The 15,614-nt window shown below is 54.6% G+C and overlaps 1 protein-coding gene across 4 annotated transcripts in view; it reads right to left on the reverse strand.

Moving 5' to 3' along the window:
• SBF1 (SET binding factor 1) overlaps positions 1–15,614 on the reverse strand; it is a 53,051-nt gene that overhangs the window by 12,016 nt on the left and 25,421 nt on the right. For all 4 annotated transcript variants that reach the window (XM_035127179.2, XM_035127183.2, XM_035127182.2 and 1 more), the window contains exons 2-14: positions 8,800–8,885; positions 5,796–5,933; positions 5,504–5,632; positions 5,015–5,125; positions 3,633–3,738; positions 3,342–3,474; positions 3,123–3,231; positions 2,665–2,778; positions 1,989–2,069; positions 1,550–1,663; positions 979–1,107; positions 780–878; positions 252–456 (exon numbers count right to left, since the gene is read on the reverse strand). In XM_035127179.2, the coding sequence (XP_034983070.2) occupies positions 252–456; positions 780–878; positions 979–1,107; positions 1,550–1,663; positions 1,989–2,069; positions 2,665–2,778; positions 3,123–3,231; positions 3,342–3,474; positions 3,633–3,738; positions 5,015–5,125; positions 5,504–5,632; positions 5,796–5,933; positions 8,800–8,885 (1,554 nt within the window). The remainder of the gene's footprint in view (positions 1–251; positions 457–779; positions 879–978; positions 1,108–1,549; positions 1,664–1,988; positions 2,070–2,664; positions 2,779–3,122; positions 3,232–3,341; positions 3,475–3,632; positions 3,739–5,014; positions 5,126–5,503; positions 5,633–5,795; positions 5,934–8,799; positions 8,886–15,614) is intronic.

The raw sequence follows: 15,614 nt of genomic DNA on the forward strand, positions 1-15,614 counted from the left end.
GCACAGAACCGATTTCGGGTGCCACTCTGCCCATGTCTGGGCACTGGAAACCGGGCAGTGCCGGCACCGGAAGTCGCTTCTACGCATTTCCAGACATGCGTAGAAGCGACTTCCGGTGCCGTGCCGCTGCTGATCCCGGATTTTTCACTCCGGGAGTTGACGGGTATGCCAGGGACCCAGGCAACCCACAAGACTTCCCTGCCCACAGCACCACCTAGAGGCAGGGGCAAGACTCTGCATGCTCCACATACCCAGGGGAGGCCCAGACGGCACCATGCACTTCTTCTCTGCCTTGACTAAGGGGGGAGCCGTTTGCAGCTTGGCTGTTGCCTGGTCAACGATCCACTGGATGGTGCCTTCATCCAGGCGAGGGAAAGGCCGCTGGTGCAGGCGCAGGTGGCAGCCTTCCGTAGGCTTCTGTACTTTGTGCATCGTCACAGCAGGATACGGGTTCTCCTGGGCAAGCAAAACCAGGGGAGGGGGGGTAATCAAGGAGGCTCTGAAGGAGGCCCTCCCTCCTGAGCTCAAGCTCAAGGGTAGAGAGCAGCAGCACAGCCTTGCTCAGCTGCCATGGGGGAGAGGAGGAGGAGGAGGAGGAGGAGGAAGGGCTGCCACTTGGGGAGAAGAGGGGCTGCTGGATGTGGCAGGAAGGGATTCCAGCAAAGTCTGTGGTGCAAGCTGGCCCCCCGCTGCCTGTTCCACTGTGTGCCAGGGACAAAGGGACAGAATTACCCCAAGCTTGGGGGGGGGCATCATCTGCACACACAACACCCACGTACGTTTTTGTACAGGTGCTCTGCCAGTTCCTTGATGTGGCGCCGCACCCTGGCCTGACTCCCTTCGTCCGCCTGCATCCGCTTCGCTTCATTGGCCACCAGCTAAGAGAGGGAAAGGGCGGGAGGAGAGAAGGACTGGGTGACTGGACCTTGTGGCCGTGGAGGGCCCAGGGGGAGATCTCCTCCAGCCGCCACTCCTCACCTCATCAAACAGGTCAATCTCTCGGTAGGGGGGCCCCCTCTCCGTCACAAAGCCAGCGAAGGCCATGCCCTCCAGCACCTTCGGAAGGAAGTCATCTTCCACCAGCCCCCTCTGCCCTAGGAAGGCTGCCTAGACCGAGGGAGAGGAAGAGGCACTGGTGGGTCTTGTGGGAAGCATCTCAAAGCCGCTTCACAATGCAATCAAAACACAGGCAGAACAGCTGCACATCTAGAAAGCCATTTCAAATCCCAGAGAGACACCGACTGAAAGAGGATCTTCCCCATGCGCCCAACAGGCAACAGGGATGGTTAGGATGGAGCCCTCGATGCTTGTCCAACTCCGGAAAGACAAGGTTTGCCAGCCTGGCGTGCAGAGCGGGAGAGCCAGAGCAGCAGTGGCTTCCGAAAGGGGGGCTCCTGCTCTGTGGGCCCTCGCAAGGAGACTCCTGCCTCTGGCTTTGGACCCCTGAGCCACTGGACTTTTGTTCTTCATGTTGTGCAACCCACCCAAGAGCGGAGGGTGAAGGGTGGGCAACCCATGGCAACCCTCCTCCGCCCCCCCCCCTTGCTACCTTGTGAAAGCGAATGACTGGCTCCGGGTGGATGCGGATGATGTGGAGGCACCAGCGGTAGCCCTGGAGCAGCTGTGCAAATAAGCGGAGGAAGACAGCCCGGATCTCCTTGTCCTGCAGCCCAAGACGGAGGAAGGGGAAACGGTCAAGCAGGGGGAGCTGGCTGAGGAGGGCAGCTTCGGCCAGAGGACAGGACGATGGGCTCTGCAGCACCAACGGCTGCTCCTCCAAAAAGGGTGCTCACGCCTTCCCCTGGCCGGCTCTTCCTGGCTGTGGGAGTGAAGGGGCTCTGCACTCCCCACCCAGAAGAACACAAAAAGAGCCTGCTGTTGTTGCTGCGGCTGCTGCTGCTGGATCCAGCCAAGGGCCCATCTAGTCCAGCATCCTGGGAAGGAGCCAAGCCAGGTGCCCCCTCCTGCCAGCAGCCTGTACCACTTACCTGCATCTTGAGGGAGGATGCAGAGATGGTGGGCGATGGGGGGAATGCCAGGTCTGCAATCTCCAACTCTGGATCCAAGACCTGCACAGAGAAACAAGGGCAAGGGCTCAGCCTCCAGCCACACACCCCTCCTTCCCCTGCCCCCCCTGCAAGCCCAAGAGCAGAATCACTCTCCCCCCCTCTCTAATTACTTGGAGAATCAGTTCCCAGGCTTCATGACAGATGGTCATCTGTCGTGGATGCTTGACCCTCGGGATCCTTTCCAACTCTATGATTCTGTGTAAATCATATGGGCACACACACATGCCCAGTTTTTACAAATAATGTGGGGGGAGCTTCTCTCCTCCAAAACATCACTCCATGGAGAAAACCAGAAGGGTTCCACTTTCCCCTTTCCCCCCAGCATCCAGATTCTCACTTTTCCATTCCGTTATTTATCATTAACAATATTCATTGCAAGATGGCAAGTTCATCCACTGACGAGTCCTTGGCCTCTTGGCCTTGTGGGTTCGGGATGCAGCCCCCTTGCAGCACCAAATGCCACTTGGCAGTGCCAGGTTCCCCCATGACCAGCTGCCACAGATCCCCCTCCCCCGGCTGCCTACTGGCCATGAAACCCAAGGCAGAGGGTCTTCAGGCCTCTTGTGAGGCGCAGGAGCCAAGGGGCAGCACTCACCATGGACAAGGCTTCCCGCGTCTGATGGAGAAGCGGCTCAGGCAGCAGAGAGATATGGATGCACTCAGGGACAGTCACCGTTCCCCCATCCAGGTCAGCGATGATCACATCCAGCTGGGAAAAGTCCGAGAGCAATGGCAGAGTCCACAAGGGGCAAAGAGGGAAAGGACACAGGCCAGGCTACCGAGAGGCCCCTTTGGCCCCAGACTGGCTCCCCCTGTCCCAGGGCACCAGGGAGGGAGGAGTTGGGGGGTCTGAGGGGGCTCCTTTTTCGGAGGAGAATCTGTTTCTGACACCCAAGACAAACTCACCTGTCACCCCAGGAGAGAAAACAAGTTCCCAAGAGAAGAATGGGATGACCCCCCTGCTCCTGAAAAGCCCCCCTGGCAAGCCTAGCCTCCGCTGTCCCCCAGAGTCCTCCTTCCCTCCGCTGAGCTCAGGCTGGCTCAGAGACTCACCAGCTCCTGTGTCTCTGCCTGGAAGATGGAGCTCACGCCAATTATGAAAGGGGTTGGTGTGGTGAGGACCTCCAAGAGCTGAGCAGGCAGGATGGGCACGTATGTGAAGCTGGAACCAAGAAACCACCAATGCAGGCCGGCAGACTTGGCAACAAAAGGCGCCCCTCTCCAGGGAGCACCCTCCCCCTCCCTCCTTGCAGGTGAGCTCCCTTTGCTCACCTGTACTTCAGGGGGAACAGGAGGGCCAGCAGGGCCCGGCAGGCGTCCGTCAGCCTCTGGTAACTGCTGGAGAGAAACAGGATCTTGTGCTCTGTGAGGGCCGCGCAGAAGAGGCACAGCACGTTGGTGATCCCTGGGAGGGAAGGAAGGGAGGAGTTGGAGAGGCCCCTCCCAGCTGGGTCACCATGGAGCAGGGCAGGGGGCAAGCCCTGCGCCCAAGGCCCAGCCAGAGCACCACCCTCTCTCTAGAGACACGGACTCCCTCCCAAGTGGGCCTGAGGCGGGTCTCACCGAGCTGTCGGAAGAGGAGGGCCACGCTGCAGTTGCTGATGGGAAGGGAATCATTGATGGGCGTCTGGATCACCTGCCGGTCGCCTGCGCCCAGAGAGATGGTCCTCTGGAAGAGACAAACACAATCCCCACGGCCAGCAGTCAGTCAGAAGCAAGAAGCCCTTCGCTCCTCCCTTGGGCTCCAGAAGGCAGACTGGCAGGAAGCGCCCCCAAGACACCCCTCACCCAAGGGGGTGCACATGGGGAAGGGAGCTCCCTGCCTCCAGGGCCAACTGCAGGCCCGCTGTTAGGAAGGGGATCTCAGAGCTTGGGCTGAAGAGCACTTGCACCAAGGAGACAGTGAGAGAAAGAGAGACGGACAGAGACACAGAGAAGAGGACAGGCAGCTGGCACAAATGTCCAGCTCCCTGGGAGCTTCCAGGCACTGCGGAAGGACCTTGTCAGCCTACGACGCGTGACATTCAGGGCTGGCCTATGAAGCCCTTGCCCCCGCTGAGGCAGGACACTTGCTGTTCTCCCCTCCCTTTCTGTTCTCTCTCAGTCCCTGCCCCCCTCCCCAACTCGTAGGCACTGCCCCACACCAAGGGCCACAGAGAGCTGTGCGCTGATCTTTCCTGAGAGGGACGTACTGAAGCAGCACCATCTCAACCCCCAAAATGCCTCCGAGGAGAGAAAAGTTGTGCATACCGCTCCTTCGTCCTCCGTGTCAGGCTGAGATAGAGACAGACAGAAACAGCACAGAAAATTAGAAACACGGGGCAGCGGACGGACAGGCGGGCAGCGGGCGGGCAGGCAGGCAGGCAGACAGCCACACAAGAGGGAGAGGCAGCACGCCAAGAGGGACACAGCAAGCCAAGAGCACATGGGGGCACCCCACAAGAGAGCCAGGAGGGGCACAGGCTGCCCAGCCAGCCAGCCGCTCTTGGAGCAGGATCCCCAAAGCCAGAAGCATCCTCCCAGCATGCTGCCAGCTGTGCAAGCTCTCCCTGCCCACAGGGCACCTGGCAAGCTGTGATCAGAAGAGGTCTCAGCCCCCTTGCCAGGGAGAGGGCTGAGGGGCCGGGGAAGTGCTCAGCCAGCCAGCCAGCCAGCCAGCCCCATGAAGCTGCTTGAAAGGCACTGCCACTCTCCAGCCAGGTATCTTTCACCTGATCACTCCCTGTGATGCACGAGAAGCGGGACTGAGCGCCAAGCAGAGGAGGCTCCATCCTGGGAAGACCAAGCAAGTGAGGGAGCTCTACCTAACCTGCTTGAGACCCCTGGCCACATCAGCCCCCAGTGCTGGAGGGGCCTGGGGGAGAGCCTGTTCCCCAGCACTCACAGGGCTCCATCTTGCCTAGAGGGCAGCCTGGTGGAAATGCCAGGGGGCATCAGGAACCCACCTGGGCACCTCCTGTGATGGGGATGGTGCAGGTCAGGAGGCTCCCGATGACCGTCTCCAGGGAGGTGTTCAGTCCGTCCACAAAGATGGTGTAAACCAGCCCCAGGCAGTTCTGCAGGTGAAACAGGATAAGTTGACATGCTGGTGGGTTATTGGCCAGGGACAAAAGCAAGAAGAGACCTGCTCAAAATAGGGAGCGCCCCCCTCCCAGGAGAGCTTCAGCCCCAAGGCAGAAGAAGGGGCCAGGAGGTAGCTTCACCTTCTGTGCCGTTCAGGGGCAGAGCTATAAAGAGAGCAAAGAAATGGCGGCTCCACATGGAAGGACTCCGCATGGCCGGCCCTTCCCGTCAGTTGCCCCTGGCAGGCAGCACCCGGGAGGCCATGGGCCAGCCACTCAGGGAGCGGAGGAGCAGAGGGCTTGGCTCATGGTGGAGTCCCTCAGACAGAGGTTTCTCTGGCCTCCAACGCCTCCCCCCCCCCCCAACCTTACCCGGAAGACCTCTGCGTGGTCCAAGCGGGAGACAAGCACCAAACTCTTTGGGGCAAAGAGTTGGGCTGGCTGTATGAGGGCGGCCACCTCCCCCTCCTCCTCCTCCTCGTTCCTAAGGTGGTTCTGCAGCTGGCAAGAGAGAAAGGGGTCAGGCCGTCCTGCTGGCTGAGGGCAGCCACCTTCATGAGGCTGGTTGTCAATGCCCATCACGCTTTGTGGGGCTCGTCCTCGGAGGCAGGTCTGCCCTGCAAGTGCTGGAAAGACCCAGGAAAGCCCACTGCCCCCCTCTTACCTGGCTGCTCTCAATCGCCTCCCAGAAAGTGAAGCAGGCACAGTAATGCCGCTCCGAGTTGATGTCGGTCAGGACAGCAATGAAGAAGGTCGGGGGGTTTCTCTCACTGAAGAGCTGCCACCCGCTTGGCTGGCAAAACTGCAAGAGCAAAGGCAAGGAGGCAGCTGAGCAGGCCTCTCTTCCCTGTGCAGGGGGGGCTCAGGATGCCCCTGGTCCCCAACCGAGCAGAGTTCCAAGGCCACCCCCTGGAGCCAAGAGGCAGAGGAGAAGCCAGCCTGTGCCCTTTGTTCCTCCACAAGGAGATTCACTCATGGCCAGAGGTTCTCCATTTCCCATACAAGTCTTGCAGAGAGCGGGGCAGGGGTGTCCCCCAAACACAGTACTTACTCACAAGGAAGCTTCCGAACAAACCACAGACAGACAAGCCCAGATTCCCAGGAGGACTTGGGAGTGGTGGCTCCACCCCAGAAAGCTCTTTCTGTCTGCTGGCATCCTGGGTGAGGCCAACACCAGGCGTCCTCAGCTGGCTGTGACACCAGGCCGGCCGGCCCCACCCTCTGGGGCACATTGCAGGTGCAACAGGCACCAGCCCACACCTGCCCATCCCCTTCCAAGCCTGGCCCAAGGTGGCAAATCCACCCCACCCACTGTGCTGCCTCCAGCAACCCGTCCCTGCTCCCGGTCTTCCCTCCATCAGGGCAGCAACAGAAATAAACGGTACCCAGCAGGGTCTTGTGGAAGGCAAACCGTCCCAGGCCCCTCGGCACAGAGTGTTCAGGGCTGGAGGTGCAGCCCAAAGGCTTCCTGAGTTTAGCCAAGCCACAGAGAGTGTTTCCCGTGTCCCCTCTTGCCAATGCCCGCAGCCAGAGAAAGGAAGGGCTTGAGGCAAACAGCCTCGGGACGGAAGACTGGCAAACGTGGAAGAGCACGGTGGCTGTGGGAGCTCACAGGAGCTGGCCTACAAGCTGCCACCGACAAATAAGATAAAATGCAAACATTGTGGACACAAATACAGTGGGAGCTCGGGTTATGGACTTAATTTGTAACCTGAAACGGTTGCCGTGCTGCCAGTGCGCGATTTCCGTTCTCATCCTGGGGCAAAGTTTGCAACCCGAGGTACTACTTCCAGGTTAGCAGAGTTTGTACCACGGTACAGAGAGCTGCTACATGTCACGGGTGGTGGAGAAAAAGGTGAAAGCCTTCGGTTTGTGTTTAAGTACAGAAAATGTTGGTGGTAAGGAAGAGGAGGAATAATCCACAAAGAGACCTAACCAAATCCAGCTGGCAAGACAATGGCGGTGACAAAGAGCTCCCTGCTCTGAAAGGGAATGAAGTGATAATGGGGCTTTTCAGTTGGTTATGGTTAGCTCAAAGCTCAAAGCCAAAAGGTGTGGAAAAAGCCTGCCTGTCTCTGAGGGAGAACAGGGCTTCCATTCCCTCCTCTATGTGAATCAACTGGAGCAAGCAAAGATTTCAGCTTAAAGGAAGAGGGGAGCTTAATCTCCTTCCACAATGTAAGCTTTCCGCAAACACTCAGTCCTAACATTGCTTCCCATTTCAAACTATTAGCTTGAACTGCAAGAGACTAAATAGAAAGATGAAGTGATGGGCTAACGTCAACCATTTATGAAATGTCCCTGTTTTCAGCCCCCTGAAGGAGGTGGCTTGAAATCTGCCAGCAAAACTGACATTCCCAGGCAGTGACGGTCACCAACTTGGATAGCTTGAAAGGAGGATTAGACAAATTCATGGAGGAGGAGACGGCTCCCAATGGCTACTTGCCTCAATGGCTATGCTGGGCCCTCCAGTCAGAGGAAGAAATGCTTCTGAACACCAGCTGCTAGAAACTGCAGGAGAGGAGAATGCTCCTGGGCTCAGGTCCAGGCCTACCTGCCTCACACCTGCCGTCACAGGTGACTCCAGGTGTGGGTCAGGATCTGATGTGGCTACAAAGGAACTATCAGAGGCTTAAAGTATGCTCCCCTTTGCTCCTTTGCTGAAGCCCAGTGCACTCCCACTTCCGGTCAACCAATGGGCAGTGGGAACTGCAGTATGAAGTGATTTGGATTGAATCTGTTGTTAAAATAGAGCTTTGCCCTTCCAGTTCAAGACAAAACACTTTCTGCTCCAGAAGCAAATCAAGCCCCCAGCCCCAGCCCCTGATGGGTGGCAGGAAGGCCCCTTCCTCCAGGAGCACCAAGCAGTTTGCATTAAAAACAGGGGGAAGCTGTCTTCCAAGGTGGTTTCAGGGCAAACTTTGGCAGGTGGGTGGAACAACCCACATGGCAATCATTTGATGTCATAATGACATCAGGCAAACACAATGGGTATACCTTGACCAAGAAAACATAGCTGAAGAAGAATAATCGAAACAGGGCCTTGTCCTGGAATTTATTTCAACTGGAATTTGTCTCATTATTGGAATTTATCTCAACTGGAATTTGTCTCATTATAAAGAAATAAAACTGCTTGAAGACTTTAAATCAATCTCCCTTCTGGCCCGAGTTCTTGGAACCTCTTCTCATCTCCAGCCAGCATGACCAGTGGTCAGGCACAAAGGAAGCTGCATGTAGCCTAAGGTATATCCAGTTCTCATCTTGATCTCTTTGGAGAATATTTAAAGAGGTCCAATGGTCAAATAAACCTTCAGGTAGTACTAGATATGTGAACAGCAGAAACAACAACTAGGTTATAAACTGAAAATGGTTGATGTAAGAAGAAATGCAGCATAACTAGGAACAAATATGAAACCACGGAGGAAATAAGAGAAAAATAAAAATATCTGGAAGTTGTATATATCAAATTCTGCAAAATGCACTAATAATAATAATAATAATAATAATAATAATAATAATAATAATAATAGGAATCTGCAGCCCACCAACCCCGGTGCCAACTGCTTGTCTCCTGTTCCTGTTCCCTTAAAACCCACTGTGTGCCGTGAGATGGGATCTGGGAATGCCAGACTCTGTGGTCTGCAGCCGCCCTCAGCCGCCCTACTCACCAGTTCAATGCCCTGGGGGAAAGGGTTGTCCTCCCAGTCCTTCTCTGGAAAGCGCTGCAGGATCTGCCCCTGGCCATCTCCGCTCCCTGCAAATGAGGAGGCAAACAAGAAGCTTTACACATGAGCAGGACCAGAGCCCACAAGAAGCTGTTGAGTCCAAGAGGCGGCTCCTGGCCCTAGAGCCAGAGAGCACAGCAGACACGGCTCTGACTGAAAGGTTTCCCCTGGCCTCTCCCTTCTTCACCCTCAACATGAAAACACAATGCCCGCACTTCTGCAGCAGCAATGATGGGCAAGAACCCCAAATTCCACCACTGATGCTGCCTCCCCCTTTCTCTTAAGTAGGCAGACCATTAAAAGCCTGTAAACTCAGCCAGGAATCTGGATCAAGGGAGTCAGGCGAGGTCAGGGCCTGGATCCCACCCAGGCAGAGGGGGCTCCTGGACTTTCACACCTAAAATAGTGAATAAACACACAAAAAGTGGTGCCCAAATTAGACGTCACCAGAAAAAGCTCTGAAGGGCGGCACCAAATAATGACATTATAAACCAAGCAACTGAAACCACCAAGGCGGCCATTACCAGACCCCTAGGCCCCTGCCAGGCCCCCACTAGGCCCGGGGGGGGGAGAGGGGGAGCACCCGGATCGCAGGCCGCAGCACGCCCTTTGGTTTATGTCGGCCCCTAGGCCCCTGCCAGGCCGCCAGGCCCCCACTAGGCTCGGGTGGGAGAGGGCGGTGGGGGGGAGGGAGAGGGACAAAACAATTAAAAAAACCCAATCCACAAACAATGCACAGCCTTTTCTAAAAGTAGGCATTGCTGGCCATTGTTACCAGGCCTGACTCTGCCCAGCAGGCACACAGGAACACACTGGAGCCTGGGAGGCTCCAGGCTGTGAGTCCTCTCCACTGCCAGCCAGTGGTTGGAGAGGTCTCTGTTTATTCCTGCTTGCGGTGTCTTTCCCCTTTGGACCAGGAGAGCCTATAAGTAGCATCTCTTGGCTTGCTTAGTCCTTGAAATAGAGCTGCAGGCGGCTTGTGGGAAGAGGAGGGCCCAAAATAGTCTGACAGAGGGAGACACCCTGCAGGTCCCAAGCCCAAACCCAAGCAACAACTTAAGTTATCTTCAGAGGGTATTTGAGAATGCAGCTGGATTTGCTGTTGTGCAGGTTCCTGTCCCTGAGTCTGGTGTGTAATTAGAGGTGACAAATCTCCCCGACAAAATCTGGGCCTTGAGTGCCACAGCTGGTGGGATGGCCCAGCTAGTCCTGGGATTTGGTGCATCACAAGTGTTTCCGCTGAGTTGTGACTTAGAATCATAGAATCATAGAGTTGGAAGAGACCACAAGGGCCATCAAGTCCAACCCCCTGCCAAGCAGGAAACACCATCAAAGCATTCCTGACATATGCCTGCCAAGCCTCTGCTTAAGGACCTCCAAAGAAGGAGACTCCACCACACTCCTTGGTAGCAAATTCCACTGCCGAACAGCTCTTACTGTCAGGAAGTTCTTCCTAATGTTTAGGTGGAATCTTCTTTCTTGAAGTTTGAATCCATTGCTCCGTGTCCGCTTCTCTGGAGCAGCAGAAAACAACCTTTCTCCCTCCTCTATATGACATCCTTTTATATATTTGAACATGGCGATCATATCACCCCTTAACCTTCTCTTCTCCAGGCTACACATACCCAGCTCCCTAAGCCGTTCCTCATAAGGCATCGTTTCCAGGCCTTTGACCATTTTGGTTGCCCTCCTCTGGACACGTTCCAGCTTGTCAGTATCCTTCTTGAACTGTGGTGTCCAGAACTGGACACAGTACTCCAGGTGAGGTCTGACCAGAGCAGAATACAGCGGCACTACTACTTCCCTTGATCTAGATGCTATACTCCTATTGATGCAGCCCAGAATTGCATTGGCATTTTTAGCTGCTGCATCACACTGTTGACTCATGTCAAGTTGGTGGTCTACCAAGACTCCTAGATCCTTTTCGCATGTACTGCTCTCAAGCCAGGTGTCCCCCATCCTGTATTTGTGCCTTTCATATTTTTTTTGGCCCAAGTGTAGTACTTTACATTTCTCCTTGTTCAAATTCATCTTGTTTGCTTTGGCCCAGTTGTCTAATCCAGGCACCCCCAAACTTCGGCCCTCCAGATGTTTTGGACTACAATTTCCATCATCCCTGACCACTGGTCCTGTTAACTAGGGATCATGGGAGTTGTAGGCCAAACATCTGGAAGGCCGCAGTTTGGGGATGCCTGGTCTAATCTATTAAGGTCATTTTGAAGTGTGATCCTGTCCTCTGGGGTATTAACCACCCCTCCCAATTTGGTGTCATCTGCAAACTTGCTCAGGATGCCCTCAAGCCCATCATCCAAGTCATTGATGAAGATGTTGAATAAGACTGGGCCCAAGACAGAACCCTGTGGTACCCCACTAGTCACTACTCTCCAGGATGAGGAGGAGCCATTGATGAGCCCCCTTTGGGTTCGGTCAGTCAGCCAGTTACAAATCCACTGAATGGTAGCATTGTCTAGCCCGCATTTTACCAGCTTCTTTACAAGAATATCATGGGGCACCTTGTCAAAGGCCTTGCTGAAATCCACCCATAATTCATCTTAATCCAAATGTAAATTCATTTTCCCATCCATCTAACCTCTATTGCTCCCCTTAGCCTCAAATTTATACCAAAAAAAATCCATATATTCAAAATTTACTTCTTTTTATCATAATAACATTTAAACACTTAAATCTAATTCAGCCCCCCCCCTCCCCTGGACTCAGGGTCTCCCAGATGAATCAGCCAGTTCCATAAGTCATTCCAGTTTCAGGGCATCTTGATCAGTCAGAAAATAACACCCATTATTACTCCTCACCCCACTCCCGCTCTTTTACCTCCTATCCACCACTCTCCCTTCTTCATCCCCTGCTGCCTACCCAATTTCCTAGCTGTTGCACAATACCATCCAACTACATTTCCACTTTTCAGCCCTGTCTCAATTTTTGTTCCCCTTAAGTTCTGCCCCAGCATGGATCCTGTCCTCCCTCTCTCACTCACTGGGAGGGCATTATTCCATGCTGGTTCTTCTTTGAAGGCTCTTTGAATCAAACATGAGTTCTGTCCCCCTCCTCTCACTGAGGGAACAATGTTCCATGCAGCTTCTTCATCATCTTTGAATTCAATTACATTGTCCATTGCTCACTGGAAGGACAGATCGTGAAGCTGAGGCTCCAATACTTTGGCCACCTCATGAGAAGAGAATAATCCTTGGGAAAGACCATGATGTTGGGAAAGATTGAGGGCACTAGGAGAAGGGGACGACAGAGGACGAGATGGTTGGACAGTGTTCTCGAAGCTACGAACATGAGTTTGACCAAACTGTGGGAGGCAGTGCAAGACAGGAGTGCCTGGCGTGCTATGGTCCATGGGGTCACGAAGAGTCGGACATGACTAAACGACTAAACAACAACAACATTGTCCATGGCTGATGATTGTTCATCTTGCTTCTCTTCATGCTTTGTTGGGATTAGTCCTTTTTCACTTTCCGCACAGTTCTGTTTTATTTTATCAATCTGTATAGTATTCTGACGCAGTTCACTTTTAAAATCCAAAAGCAATTCCAAAAGTTCCTTTTGAGAGTCAATAAAGTCAGATGATGTTGTGTCTACTGACATCCTGGTCGTCTCCAATTTCGTGGGAACAGCACAGATTACAAGCAGGAAATGGCGCAGTTCGTATTTCCAAACTTTAGAAACAGAAATTATGCCCGATCTGGTCACAAACTCTCATTTTTAATTCTTCTTCATATCTGAAAACTCATATTACCATTTATGAAAAGAGCATCTGTCAAACTTCTTATTCACAACTGTGAGGGACAGGGGATATCGCGAAGTCCCTCCCCTCCTGAGTTCAAGCCCGTCCCCGAGCAAAGGGGAAAGCAGGGAGAGTTCCGATTCCAGTGGGGAAGCAGGAAGTCGTGTCCGAGGCTCAGGCAAGGTAGAGGAGCCAGGGTCCCAGGTGGGACAGGAAGGGGCAAGTAAGGGGGGAAGACCCATCCCCCCAACTCCAGAATTACGCAGGAAGAGGAGGGGCAAGAGGATGGGTCTGCCAAAGCTTTTGTGTTGGAGAAAGACGCGCCAAAAGCCATTAGGAGGTTCTGAAACCGACTGACAACATCGCTCCGTGTAAATAGCAATGACTTGAGCACTGTAAATACGCAGCACCAATAAAAGAATAAAATGCAGAGCTGCGTAGCGTCGTTACTCTGAAGTAGTCCACTCCGGCCACTGTGACAGCAACCTCCTAATCATTTTTGGGCTACTTTGGAGTTGCCGGGATGAGCGTGTCAGAGGCGGAGAAGTGGCGGCAGATCGCTGAGCAAGCCCAGCTAGAACTGCAACAGCTGTCGCTGCAGGCGCAGGGAGAATTGAAGGCAGCTAAAGAGGAGACTAAGAAGGTCCAGGACGACCGGCTACAACTTGCGGAACAGGTGAGAGAGCTCCAGGAAAAAGAGCAGCATTTAAGGGCGGTGGCGGTAGACCTCCAAAACAAGCTGGATGCAGAGAAAAACAAGGCGGGAGGGGCACCCCAAGTCCAAGTGCTGCCAAGAAGGAGAGCCGGGACCCTAGTAAGCAAGTTCAATGGAGACCCGAAGGAGTTTCAGGGCTTTGAGACTGAGATTGTGTATGCTCTTGAGCTGCACCACGATGAGTTCCCTGATGATGAGCACAGAGTAGCGTTTATTGTGGAGCACCTTACAGGGGCGGCCAGGGAGTGGCTAAGACCGTTAATTGCAACAAGGAATCCTTGCATGAAGAATGTCAAACTATTTCTAGAAGGTTTGAAAACGATGTATTCGTCCGATAGTCATATGGACCAGACTAAGGAGGAACTTCATAATTTACGCCAAGGAAATATGACAGTTCGCGCGTATTGGGCGAAATTCACCATGCTGGTGCACAGATTGGGGTGGGATCTGGAGTCTGCCCCAATGCAAGCGGCGTTTTACTTGGGGTTGCATGAGGAGGTAAAGGATGAGCTCTCGAGAGGTCCAAAGCCCAGTAATATGGATCAACTGAGCAAAGCGGCTCTGGCGGTGGGGGTGAGGCAGGAATCCAGATGGAGCGACAAGCAAGCAACGCGCGCAAAGCGGGCTTGGTTCCCACGGTCGCAGGAGAAGCCACTCCCTCAACAACCCTTTCAAGCCACGCCTGGGGCCAGTCAGGACCAGGAACCCATGCAGATTGATAGCGCGCGCGCGCGGGCTTTTCAAACCCCAGCGGCGCCAAGACGCAAGGAGGGAAGGGGTGGGAATTGCTTTCTCTGCAACTCCCCCCAGCATCTCGTCAGAGACTGCCCACATCGCAGGGAGTGGCAAGGAAAGGCGGGAACGGTTGTGCCCTCCCCCACTGACGCAGCACCACAGCAGGGAAACGGGAAAGCCTGGCTGCAGGAGACAAGGGGCGGCAGCCAGGCACAGTCAGCAGACAACAGCCCCAGCCCACCCACCCGCACAGAGAGGAGCAGAGCCAGCCCACCCCTCCCAGAGCAGGAGTGGTTCTAGAAGTGACGCTCACGCTCCCAAATGGCTATCCATTGACGGTCCTCGCCCTAATTGACAGTGGTGCCTCAGCCAACTTCTTCTCGAGAAACTTTGCAGAAGAGCACCAGATCCAGCTTCTGCAGCTGGATTTTCCTCTGCACGTGGCAACCATTGACGGCAGAGAGCTGCTGGGAGGGGCCATCACTCATCAAACCCCCCCCATGAGAATGACGGTTGGAAGGCACTCAGAGACACTGGCATTCAACGTCACCACCATCTCAGACCCCCCAATCGTTTTGGGCATGAGCTGGCTGGCGCGCCACGACCCCTCCATAAGTTGGCATCAGAGATGCATCACTTTTGGATCGGACTTTTGCCTGGAACATTGCATGCAGCACCAACCAGGGGAGGGGCCTCCGATAGCCACGGTGGCCACCATGCACGTCAAAGGGGGTGAGGCGATACCCAAACCATACTGGGACCTGCAGGAGGTCTTCAGTGAAGCGGAGTCCGACCACCTGCCCCCACACAGGCCTTTTGACTGCCAGATCAACCTGGTGCCTGGGGCAACTATACCCCCAGCCAAGCTGTACGCCATGTCAGACCAGGAACTGGAGGATCTGCGCGCTTTTATCGACAAGAACCTCAAGCGGGGGTTCATCAGAGAAAGCAAGGCAGCAGGGGGCAGCCCGGTCTTCTGGGTGGACAAGAAAGACACGCAACAGCGCCGTCTTGTGGTGGATTTTAGACGGCTGAATTCGGTGACAGAGCCAGTGGCTTTCCCCATGCCCAGAGTGGATGATCTCCTGACAGCGGCACGCAGAGGCAAGATTTTCACCAAGCTAGACCTGAGGGGGGCGTACAACTTGATCAGGATCCGGGAAGGCGATGAGTGGAAAACCACGATGTTCACGCCTCTGGGCTCTTTTGAATATCTGGTGATGCCCTTCGGGTTGCAAGGGGGCTCAGCATGCTTCCAGGCCTTCATGCACCACGTCCTGGGGTCCCTACTCTTCAGGAAATGCTTGGTCTTTCTGGATGACATCCTTATTTACTCCAACGACCCAGTGCAGCACGTGAAGGACGTCAGGGAGGTGTTACAGCGCCTGAAGGAGAACCACCTGTATGTGAAGCTGGAGAAGTGCAAGTTTCACACCAAGGAGGTGGACTTCCTGGGCTACAAGCTGTCAGACAAGGGGCTGGCAATGGACAAGGACAAGGTGCAGACCATCCTGGACTGGCACAGCCCCAGGACGCGCAAAGATGCCCAACGCCTACTAG

This window comes from Zootoca vivipara, chromosome 10 (genome assembly GCF_963506605.1).
Source record: "Zootoca vivipara chromosome 10, rZooViv1.1, whole genome shotgun sequence".
In the NCBI taxonomy this organism is placed as follows: Eukaryota; Metazoa; Chordata; class Lepidosauria; order Squamata; family Lacertidae; genus Zootoca; species Zootoca vivipara.